Consider the following 11,258-nt stretch of genomic DNA (forward strand, 5'->3'; position numbering starts at 1 on the left):
CTGCCTCACCCTCCCGAGTAGCTAGGACTACAGGCGCCCGCCACCACACCCGGCTAATTTTTTGTATTTTTAGTAGAGACGGGGTTTCACCGTGTTAGCCAGGATGGTCTCAGTCTCCTGACCTCGTGATCCTCCCGCCTTGGCCTCCCAAAGTGCTGGGATTACAGGCGTGAGCCACCGCACCCGGCCGATTCCCCAGATTTCTGAGCCAGGGGCCCCTCCACCTCTTATCCTCAGTGAGTGCCAGGCCTCATTCTGGCGTTCCACAGCTGAGCCAGGCTCTCGGGGTTAAAGAAGGTCAGGAGGGTGTGGGGACAGCAATGGAAGAGTGGTACTAATGGCAGCCCTTTGAGCAGATGCGAGTCTCAGGACAGCATGACACGCTTTGTTTTCACAGTTCAGTTCACTTTCTAAGCACACTGAGCTTCCTTTCCAGCAGGTTAAGGGGCCGCAAGGGGGGACAGATTAACCTCAGTCATTCTTCAGATTCTCGAAAGTGGTGCCACCATTCATTGCTGGAGATTGGGAGAAAGTGGGCAGGTCCATCTAGTGCTCTCTGTCTCTGTCTCTCTCTCTCTTCCCTGTCCATCTGTTTCTCCCACCCACCCCCCTGTTCTCTCCACCCAGAAGAATCTGGTTTTGTTTTTGTTTTGTTTTGTTTTTGTTTTTTGAGATGGAGTCTCTTTCTATTTCCCAGGTTGGAGTGCAGTGGCTCAATCTCAGCTCACCACTGCAGCCTCCGCCTCCCGGGTTCAAGCAATTCTCCTGCCTCAGCCTCCCGAGTAGTTGGGATTACAGGTATGCGCCACCACGCCCAGCTAATTTTTGTGTTTTTACTAGAGACAGGGTTTCACCATGTTGGCCAGGCTGGTCCCTATCCTCTTGCAAGCCCCCGACCCCAGGCATTGAGGGCAGAGCCAACCACCTGCCTGAATCAATTAGCATATTAAACGTAAGCCCAGTTAGCATATCCAAATAGCAGCCCGCAGTGACATTCTGACTTCTGCGGAGAGCTCACAGCAAGGGCGTTCTACACTGGGCTGCCCACATACGAATCCGTGGACAGTACTCTAGGATTGCAAGGTGAAGAGAGACTATGTGTGGAGGTTGGGAATGGTGCTGAATGCCCTACAGTGCACAGGACAGACCCTGCCACAGAGAAGGTTTACCAAAGGCATGAGGATGAGAGCGGGGAGGGAGACAGCCTTGGGCAGCCCCACCTGGGAACATGAACCGTTCGTGGGTGACTCTTGCCCACTTGCAGAGACACCTCCTATTCCTGACAGTCCCAGTGTTAATATAATTATTCTGTACTTGAGGCTGGGTGCAGTGGCTCACACCTGTAATCCTAGTGCTTTGGGAGGCCAAGGCAGGAGGACTGCTTGAGGCCACAAGTTTGAGATCAGCCTGAGCAACATAATGAGACCCCAGGACTACAAAAAAAGAAATATTTTCAGCCAGGCGGGATGGCTCACGCCTGTAATCCCAGCATTTTGGGAGGCCGAGGGGGGCGGATCACTTGAGGTCAGGAGTTGAAGACTAGCCTGGCCAACATGGTGAAACCCCATCTCTACTAAAAATGCAAAAAATTAGCCAGGCACAGTGGCATGGGCCTGTAATCCCAGCTACTTGGGAGGCCGAGGCAAGAGAATCACTTGAACCTGGGAGGCGGAGGTTGCCGTGAGCCAAGATCGTGCCATTGCACTCCAGCCTGGGCGATAGAGTGAGATTCTGTCCCAAAAATAATTAATTAATTAATTAATTTTCATTATCCAGGCATGATGGTATGTGCCTGTAGTCCCAGCTACTCAGGAGACTGAGGCAGGAGGATCACTGGAGCCCAGGAGTTGGAGGCTGCAGCGAGCTATGATCATACCACACTCCAGCCCGGGCAACAGAGCAAACCCTGTCTCTCAAAAATGGGGAGACACCAGCCATATTGGATTAGGGTCCTAGGGACCTCATTTAACCTTCATTATGTCCTTCAAGGCTCTATCTCCAAATATAGTCACACTGTAGGTTAAAGCTTCAATATGTGAATTTGGGGTGGGACTCAGTTCAGTTACCACAGCAGGCATTTTCTTTTTCTTTTTTTTTTTTTTTTTTTTTTTTTGAGACAGGGTCTCACTCTGTCTCGCAGGCTGGAGTGCAGTGGCACAATCACAGCTCACTACAGCCTGCACCTCCCAGGCTAAGTGATCCTCCCACCTCAGCCTCCCAAGCAGCTGGGACTACAGGTGCACACCATCATACCCAGCTAATTTTTTTTTTTTTTTTTTTAAAGACAGGGTCTCCCTATGTTGCTCAGGCTGATAAAGTAACTTTTAATAGGAAATGTCATGTTTTCTTCTTTCTCTGTCTCTGAGAAGGGGCCACAGAGACCGAGGGCACCTCACTTGGCTATAGTAGACAGTAAACATAGCCACAAATTCCAGCTGCTCCCCATGAGGGAAGAAAAACTGTTATAGGTTGATGTCAAGAGCCAGGTACAGAGATTCAGTGGCTCACGCCTGGAATCCCAGAACTTCGGGAGGCTGAGGCACGAGGATCATTTGAAGTCAGGAATTTAAGACCAGCCTGGGCAACATAGCAAGACAAAAAAAGAAAAAAATTAAGATTAGCCAAATGTGGTGGCACACTCTTGTAGTCTCAGCTATGCAAGAGGCTGAGGAGGCCAGGCGTGGTATATCACTCCTGTAATCCCAGCACTTTGGAAGGCTGAGGCAGGTGGATCACCTGAGGTCAGGAGTTGGAGACCAGCCTGGCCAGCATGGTGAAATCCCATCTCTATTAAAAATACAAAATTAGCTGGGTGTGGTGGCACATGCCTGTAATCCCAGCTACTCGGGAGGCTGACACAGGAGAATCGCTCGAACCCGGGAGGTAGAGGCTGCAGTGAGCCAAGATCATGCCACTGCACTCCAGCCTGAGAAAGACAGAGCAAGACTCTGTCTCAAAAAAAAAAAAAAAGAAAAAAGGAGGCTGAGGCCAGATATCTGGAGCCCAGGAGTTCAAGGCTGCAGTGAGCCAGGATCCTATCACTTCACCCCAGCCTGGGCGACACAGTAAGAGTCTGTCTCTTTAAAAAAATGAAAATAGGCCGGGCGCGGTGGCTCACATTTGTAATCCCAGCAATTTGGGAGGCCAAGGTGGGCGGATCACGAGGTCAGGAGTTCGAGACCAGCCTGGCCAACATAGTGAAACCCCGTCTCTAATAAAAATACACAAAATTTGCCAGGTATGGTGGTGGGTGCCTGTAATCACAGCTACTCTGGAGGCTGAGGCAGGAGAATCACTTGAACCCAGGAGGCAGAGGTTGCAGTGAGCCAAGATCACGCCATTGCACTCCAGCCTGGGTGACAGAGTGAGACTCTGTCTCAAAAAATAAATAAATGATAAAATTTTTTAAATGAAAGTAAAATAGAATACTATTGAAATACCTCTCTAGCAGCTGGTAGCTAGCCCCTGCCCTTCCCCCAGACCTCCTGGACCTCCCCTCACAATCCAGCAACTACAGGGTTAATGTTTGGCCCCAAAAGAGTCTTCACACTCTGCTCCGCATGCATCCCAGTGGCTGTGGGTTAATGTTCCTTCCAAACCTACTGACTAATGTCTGGAACAGCACCCCTGTGCCCAAGATTTAAAAAAAAAAAAATTTTTTTTAAATAATAAGCTGGGTGCAGTGGCTCATGCCTGTAATCCCAGCACTTTGGGAGGCTGAGGCAGGCAGATCACCTGAGGTCAGGAGTTCGAGACCAGCCTGGCCAACATGGTGAAACCCTGTCTCTACAAAAATATAAAAATAGCCAGGTATGATGGCAGATGCCTGTAATCCCAGCTACTCGGGAGGCTGAGGTGGGAGAATCTCTTGAACCTGGGAGGTGGAGGTTGCAGTGAGCCGAGATCGTGCCATTGCACTCCAGTCTGAGTGAGAGCGAGACTCCATCTCAAAAATAATAATAAATGCTCTGGCCCCAAAGTGGCACATTACATGGTGCACACTCTATTAGCAAGAACTCATCACATGGCCCTACCAACCACAGGAGGAACCCTCTCCTGTACTCAGGTAGGAGGGCCAGGAAACACCGGCAGAGAGCTCTAGTGACCACCATGACTGGGGTGAGGGACCAGGGATTGGCTGTAGGCCAAGGGCACGTCCATAGCATTGGAGACTTGGGAAAAGATCTCCTCTGGGCCACGCACGGTGGCTCTCATCTGTAATTCCAGCACTTTGGGAGGCTGAGGTGGGAGGATCGCTTGAGCCCATGAGGTCGAGACTGCAGTGAGCGATGATTGCGCCACGGCACTCCAGCCTGGGTGACAGAACAAAACCCTGTCTCAAAAATCAAAATAAAACCAAAACCAAAGCCTCCTCTGTTGGGGATGCTTCAGGGCGTCCGTCCCAGCCTTGGACAGATGGGTCACTGCAACAATAATCCTACAGCAGACAGTGTCCCAAGGCTGCACGCACATTACTTTGATCATCAAACAACCAGGTGACAGCCGGGCATGGTGGTGTGTGCCTGTAGTCCCAGCTACTCAGGAGGCTGAAGCAGGATAATCTCTTGAACCTGGGAGGTGGAGGGTGCAGTGAGCCAAGATCACGTCACTGTGATCTTTTTAACAGAGAGACACTGTTAAAAAAAAAAAAAAAGAAAAAGAAAAAACAGACCAGGCGCAGTGGCTCACGCCTGTAATCCCAGCACTTTGGGAGGCTGAGGAGGGTGGATCATCTGAGATCAGGAGTTCGAGACCAGCCTGGCCAACATGGTGAAACCCCATCTCTAGTAAAAATACAAAATTAGTCAGGCATGGTGGCGCACACCTGTAATCCCAGCTACTCGGGAGGCTGAGGCAGGAGAATCGCTTGAACCCAGGAGGCAGAGGTTGCAGTGAACTGAGATCATGCCATTGCACTCCAGCCTGGGCAACAAAGAGTGAAACTCCATCTCAAAAAAAAAAAAAAAAAACAACCAGGTGAGGCAAATACTCTTGCTATTGTCTCCATTTCACAGATGGAGACACTGAGGCACTAAGTGGCAGAGTAACCTAAGTCACGCAGCTGATAACTGGGAGACAAGATTGGGACCCGAGTTGCCCAGCTGTTCTCCATGTTGGGCTGTCTCCTGCACAGCTGCTTCATGGTCCTGGCCCCATCGAGAACCAGAGCCCACAAGGTCATTGCAGCAGCACTGGCCAGGGCCTCCTCTGGGCCAGGCCTTCAGGGAACTGGAGACCCCACAGAGACCAGAAAGATTGGGGTCTCGTTCTCGGGAGCCTCTGGCTTTGCAGCTGACCCAGAGTCCAGCTGACACCCAGGCAGACAGTCAGGGTCTGTCTGTACCCCCATTGCAGGAGGAGCGGACAAACAGCAAATGGACGCTGAGCTGCGGAAGGAGATGATGGCGATTTGGCCCAACCTGTCCCAGAAGACGCTAGACCTGCTGGTCACACCTCACAAGTGTAAGAGCCGAGCCCAGCCCTGGGATCCCATCCATCAGGACAGATGGAGGGGGAGGGAAAGAGGAGGCCTGGGGAGAGTGTCGGCCCCGGCTGGTATACACAGGGACCCAGGACAAGGGCCCTAAGGAGGCCTGCCCATGGTGAGCTCGCCCTGTGTGTGCCCCCAGCCACGGACCTCACCGTGGGGAAGATCTACGCGGCCATGATGATCATGGAGTACTACCGGCAGAGCAAGGCCAAGAAGCTGCAGGCCATGCGCGAGGAGCAGGTACGCTGTTCGCCGCTCTGGGGACATATGGGCTAGGGACAGTGGCTTGCATGTCACCATGGGAACCAACTGGAATATGAGAGTGGCAAAGCCCCAGGGCAGGTCCCTGTAAAGTAGGGACTAGGCCGGGCCCGGTGACTCAGGCCTGTAATCCCAGCATTTTGGGAGGCCGAGGCGGGCAGATCACCTGAGGTCAGGAATTCGAGATCAGCCTCAACATGGAGAAACCCCGTCTCTACTAAAAATACAAAACTAGCTGGGCATGGTGATGCATGCCTGTAATCCCAGGTACTCGGGAGGCTGAGGCAGGAGAATTGCTTGAACCTGGGAGGCAGAGGTTGCGGTGAGCCGAGATCGTGCCATTGCACTCCAGTCTGGGCAACAAGAGCGAAACTCTGTCTCAAAAAAAAAGAAAAAAAGTAGGGGCTGGGCACGGCAGCTCACACCTGTAATCTCAGTGCTTTGAGAGGCCAGGGCAGAGGGATCGTTTGAGGCCAGTAGTTTGAGACCACTCTGGGCAACACAGTGAGACTCCATCTCTACAAAATAAAACATTAGCAAGGCATGGTGGTGCACACCTGTAGTCCCAGCTATTTAGGAGGCCAAGATGGGAGGATCACTTGAGGCCAGGAGTGGGAGACCAGCCTGGGCAACATAGAGACACCCATATCTCTACAAAAAACAAAATTAGCTGCATGTGGCGGCATGCACCTGTGGTCCCAGCTACTTGGGAGGCTGAGGCAGGAGAATCACTTGAACCTGGGAGGTGGAGGTTGCAGCGAGCCAAGATCACACCACTGCACTCCAGCCTGGGTGATAGAGCAAGACTCTATCTCAAAAAAAAAAAAAAAAAGTTCTTGCCAAGGACACATAATGTAGATTCATTCAGCTGCTCCACCAACACTTACTGAGTACCTACTGTGTGCAGGGTGCTGTTCTCAGTCCTCAGGGGCTCACCCATGGGCAAAACAGGCCAGAGTCCCTGCCCTCAGGGAGCAGATATTCCAAGGGGGGAAATGCCAATGGTAGCAAATGACTGAATCGTGCGGCATCCAGCAAAGAGAAAGAAGTGTCATGGGGGAAAGTGGAGAAGAATCCAGAAGATAGGAGTACCCAGGGGAGGAGGGGATGCAATGGGAAATGGGTAGTTGGGGAACCTCCCTGAGACGGTGAAATGTAAGCAAAGGCTTGAAGGAAAAGGGGAGAGAGAGGGAGCTAAGCAATACCTGGAAGGGTGTTTAAGGCAGAGGGAACAGCCAGTGCAAAGGCTCTAAGGCTGGACTGTGCCTAGGTTGTTTGGGGAACAGCAAAGAGGCCAGTGTGACGGAAAAGAGCAGGGAGGAGACAAGGGCAAGGAGGTGGCAGGGCAGATCCTTCAGGGTCATGGGAGCTGCAGGAAGGACCCTGGCTTTTACCCCAAGTGAAGTGGGAGCCATGGAGGTTCTAAGCAAAGGAGAGATCCGACCCGACTCAGGTGCTCATGGGCACCCTCTGGTGGCTCTTGTGGAACAGTGGGGTTGAAGGTAGGAGCGGGAGACCTGGGAGAAGGTGCCTGCAGTGGGAGATGAGGAGGCGGGACCAAGCTGGGGCTATGACTTGGGTGGAGGAGTGAGAAGTGGTCCAGTTCTGTGTGGAATTGGAAGGAAGAGTCTAGATGGATGAGATCTGAGTGTGTGTGTGTGTGTGTGTGTGTGTGTGTGTGTGTGTCGTGTGTGTATACTGGGGATGTCGCAATGGCTTCTGGGTACCACCATCCCACCACCCTGCCCTTGTCCACACACTACTCTCTGCTCCCTTCCCCAGGACCGGACACCCCTCATGTTCCAGCGCATGGAGCCCCCGTCCCCAACGCAGGAAGGGGGACCTGGCCAGAACGCCCTCCCCTCCGCCCAACTGGACCCAGGAGGAGCCCTGTGAGTGTCGCCCCTGCTAGGGAGGTGGAGTGCAGGGGCGTCACGGTCCCCACGTTCTGGAAGCCGCCTAAGCACCCACTGCTACCCCGGCCTCTGTCCCCCATGCAGGATGGCTCACGAAAGCGGCCTCAAGGAGAGCCCGTCCTGGGTGACCCAGCGTGCCCAGGAGATGTTCCAGAAGACGGGCACGTGGAGCCCGGAACGAGGTCCCCCCACCGACATGCCCAACAGCCAGCCTAACTCTCAGGTGCCTCTGTCCCCCGACTCCCCAGCGGCTCCCAGGGCCCGGGTGGTTCAGGAGGAAGGGATCTGGGCCCCCCCACACACACACCTGCACCTCCCTCCATCTGCAGACACCAGGGATCTGGAGGTCAGGCCCCAGGGCTCATCCAGCTTCGCCATCTGCTCCGCAGTCCGTGGAGATGCGAGAGATGGGCAGAGATGGCTACTCCGACAGCGAGCACTACCTCCCCATGGAAGGCCAGGGCCGGGCCGCCTCCATGCCCCGCCTCCCTGCAGAGAACCAGGTGAGGGCTTTCACCACTGCCCTGGGGCTGGACCCCTAACTCTGCACCAGGTGGGGCCGGGCCCCCCGCAACAAGCAGCCCAGGGCATCCCATCCCTGCCGGACTCAGGCCTGGGTAGAGACTCCTTGGGCCTCTGAAGCAGTCTGCAGGCCCCACCCACCACCTGGCCACACCTGGAGCACCTGCAGACCCTCCTCCCTCACAGAGGACGGAGAGGAAAGTGCTCCCCTGGGGCAGAGGGCAGTGGCCACTGCAAAATGGTCTCTGGCTGCCCTGGTTGGAGGTTGCAGACAGGGGAGGTTGTGGAAGATTAGTGGGTGCAGCAGGGTTCAACAGGGCCAGGTGACACCTGCCGCGAAGATCACCCCTACGCAAACACACACACATGCTCAGCATGCATGCACACACACGTGCAGCTGTGCGCCTACTCAGATGCTTGCATACACACACACATGCGTGTGCACGTGGGCATATACACACTGCACATGTCCTCACACATGCACACATGTACGAGCACACGTGTCTGAATATGGGAACTTGACAGGTCCTAGGATGAAGTAGCAGAGTCTGGGGTGGGTCTGGGGGCAGCTGGGTTCCTATTTTCTGTCTGGTCTCTGTGGGGGTCACTGGGGGGGACAGGGGTGTGTGCTTGATGTGTGTCTGTGTGTAGCCGCTTCACCCAGCTGCCAGGCCCACCTGCAGATGATCTAGTTGCCCTGGACTCGTGGGACAGAGGGCCCAGAGGCATAGCTGGCTGCCCCCCCGGCCTGAGCAGCGGCGGCCCATGCACACAGCCGGCCTCTGGAGGAGAACAGGGCGTGGCTTCAAGAGCCTGGCCCGGGCGCGTGGCATGTGTGGCTGTGGCGAGCTTTCTGTGTGCTGTGTGTGGCGTCTGCACGGGGCAGGAGGCTGTGCTGTGCCTGGCTGGACCAGGGTCACCTGAGGGCCTGGCCTCTGGCTGCCGGGAACATGGGTTGGAGAGCACCCAGTGTGCATGCTGCTGCCCCCTCAGGACCGAGCTGCTGGGCCCCAGGAGGGGGTTGGGACAAGCCCAGCTGACGGCCACCACGTGGAAGCTTTGAGCATCAGCTGGAGCCAGGGGTTGGGGTATGCATCGCATGTGGCAGAGCCCAGGGCCAGGGGCTCGAGGCTGCGCCATCCCGTCTTTCAGTCCCATGCCTCTGCCATCTGTCTGTCTGTGTCTCCTGTCTGTCTCCTCTGTACCCATGGGAATGGAGGACATCCAGCCCTGGGGGCCCAGGACACCCACCCGCCAGGACTTTAACTTTTCTTTTCCTTCCTGCCTTCTCCCTCCGATTTCTCTTGATGCCAGTGCCACCCCGCTCCCTGGCTTCTTCTCCATGTACCGCCTCCTCACTCTCCCTCTTGCCTTTTATATTTATTTTCTTCTTTCTGTTTTTTCTGTGTGCACCATCCCATGGGGCTGTGACAGAGGAGAAGGGGCCGGCCACGTGGGAATAACCTCAGTGTATGTACCGCGCCTGCCCAGCGCCCAGCAGGGCTCCGGCCCCCTCTTCCTCCCCACCCCCCCTCCAGGGAGTCCCGTCATCTCTCACCCTCACCCTCAGACCCCACCCTTTCTTTGCCAATCTCACCCTCTCCCCCATGGAGCCCAATCCTTGTGTGTGGTGTCCTGTGTGTGCCCCCCACCCATACGCCCTGGTGGGCGGGGCCATCCCCATCCTCACTCCTACCACCTTTTCTTCAGGGCCCCCTACGCCAGAGGACGCGGGCTCTCCAAGAGCCTGGCCCACCCTGCACCTCTTTCTGGGGGGCTTCTTCCCCTAACACCACCACCAACCCGTGGTCCTGCAGCTCCTACCTGGAGCCACCAGTGCTCAGCTGGGCTGGACCTTGGGAGGCGGACATCTGCCCCATCTCCCTCCTTCCCTCCTCTGCCTGCTGCAGAGAAACCTGTGTCAGGGCTTGACCCAGGGGTGCAGCACCCGGGAAAAGAGTGGGCCCCCAGAGCCTCAGGTACCTGGGTATCCCCCACCCCCACCCAGAGCTCCCTAGCGTGGGCCTCATCAGAAGGACTCAGACTTGCGGGGGCAGCGAGCACAGCCCCGTTAGCCGGGAGGACCTGGAGCTGCCCTGCCGGGCACCTGGTCCTGAGCCCATAGGTCAGCCAGCCACAGAGTCGGAGGCTTCTCACCTTCCCAGGAGAGCAAGCTGGGGCAGGGATGAGGGCAGCAGTCGGGGCTCCCAGGTTTGCACCCTGGATGGATGAGGGCAGGGCTTCCCTCTGGCCAGCCTGAGCCTGCCCAACCCTGGCTGGGCCCCAGGGGCTGGAGGATGAGGGTCAGATCTTTCTGGTCAGAACCCAGGATGGGCTCAAAAGGAGCAGGCTTGTCTCTGAGGGACAGAGGAGTCCTCACGCTCCACCCTCAGAGGCCTGGCCACACTCAGAGCCCTGAATGATCAGGGGGAGCCAAGGCCCCACGGCACCCCCTGGCCCCTGCCCCAGGATGGTCACACTCCAGTCATCAAAGGCCACCGCCAGGCTGCCGCGATGGGGCAGGAAGGACCGGGACCACTTGGTGCTAGCTGCTGACCCCAGCCCACTGGCCTGTCCCCCTCCCAGACCATCTCAGACACCAGCCCCATGAAGCGTTCAGCCTCCGTGCTGGGCCCCAAGGCCCGACGCCTGGATGACTACTCACTGGAGCGGGTCCCACCCGAGGAGAACCAGCGGCACCACCAGCGGCGCCGCGACCGCAGCCACCGCACCTCTGAGCGCTCCCTGGGCCGCTACACCGACGTGGACACAGGTGGGCACCGACGTGGACACAGATGGGCAGCCCCTTGGGGCTCAGGGACAAGCGGAACAGAGGAGAGGGGAGGAGAAGGCAGGGCGGGGGAGACACTGAGGAAGGAGAAAGGGAAAGGCCTCCTTGGAGAGGGGACAGAGGGGGCCAGGCAGCGGCTGCAGGAACCTGGGTACGGCCCCATCCCCCCGACCCACTGACCTGCCTTGGTCTAGGGGATCTCTAGGGCCCTACACCCTCCGGGTGGCCTCCTGTGTGTGCATCTGCACCACTTGTCCCTCACGACCACCTGTCTGTC

At 56.1% G+C, this 11,258-nt stretch overlaps 1 protein-coding gene across 1 annotated transcript in view; it reads left to right on the plus strand.

Moving 5' to 3' along the window:
* The window catches only part of CACNA1A (calcium channel, voltage-dependent, P/Q type, alpha 1A subunit), a 196,294-nt gene extending 185,232 nt beyond the window's left edge, over positions 1 to 11,062 (plus strand). Inside the window, 8 exon segments of the mRNA XM_011994944.1 lie at positions 5,356 to 5,463; positions 5,631 to 5,731; positions 7,535 to 7,644; positions 7,753 to 7,891; positions 8,058 to 8,171; positions 9,625 to 9,660; positions 10,777 to 10,964; positions 10,966 to 11,062. Of these exon segments, the coding sequence (XP_011850334.1) occupies positions 5,356 to 5,463; positions 5,631 to 5,731; positions 7,535 to 7,644; positions 7,753 to 7,891; positions 8,058 to 8,171; positions 9,625 to 9,660; positions 10,777 to 10,964; positions 10,966 to 11,062 (893 nt within the window).
* The last annotated feature ends 196 nt before the right edge of the window (positions 11,063 to 11,258 follow it).

This window comes from Mandrillus leucophaeus, unplaced genomic scaffold (assembly GCF_000951045.1).
Source record: "Mandrillus leucophaeus isolate KB7577 unplaced genomic scaffold, Mleu.le_1.0 Scaffold463, whole genome shotgun sequence".
NCBI lineage: Eukaryota > Metazoa > Chordata > Mammalia > Primates > Cercopithecidae > Mandrillus > Mandrillus leucophaeus.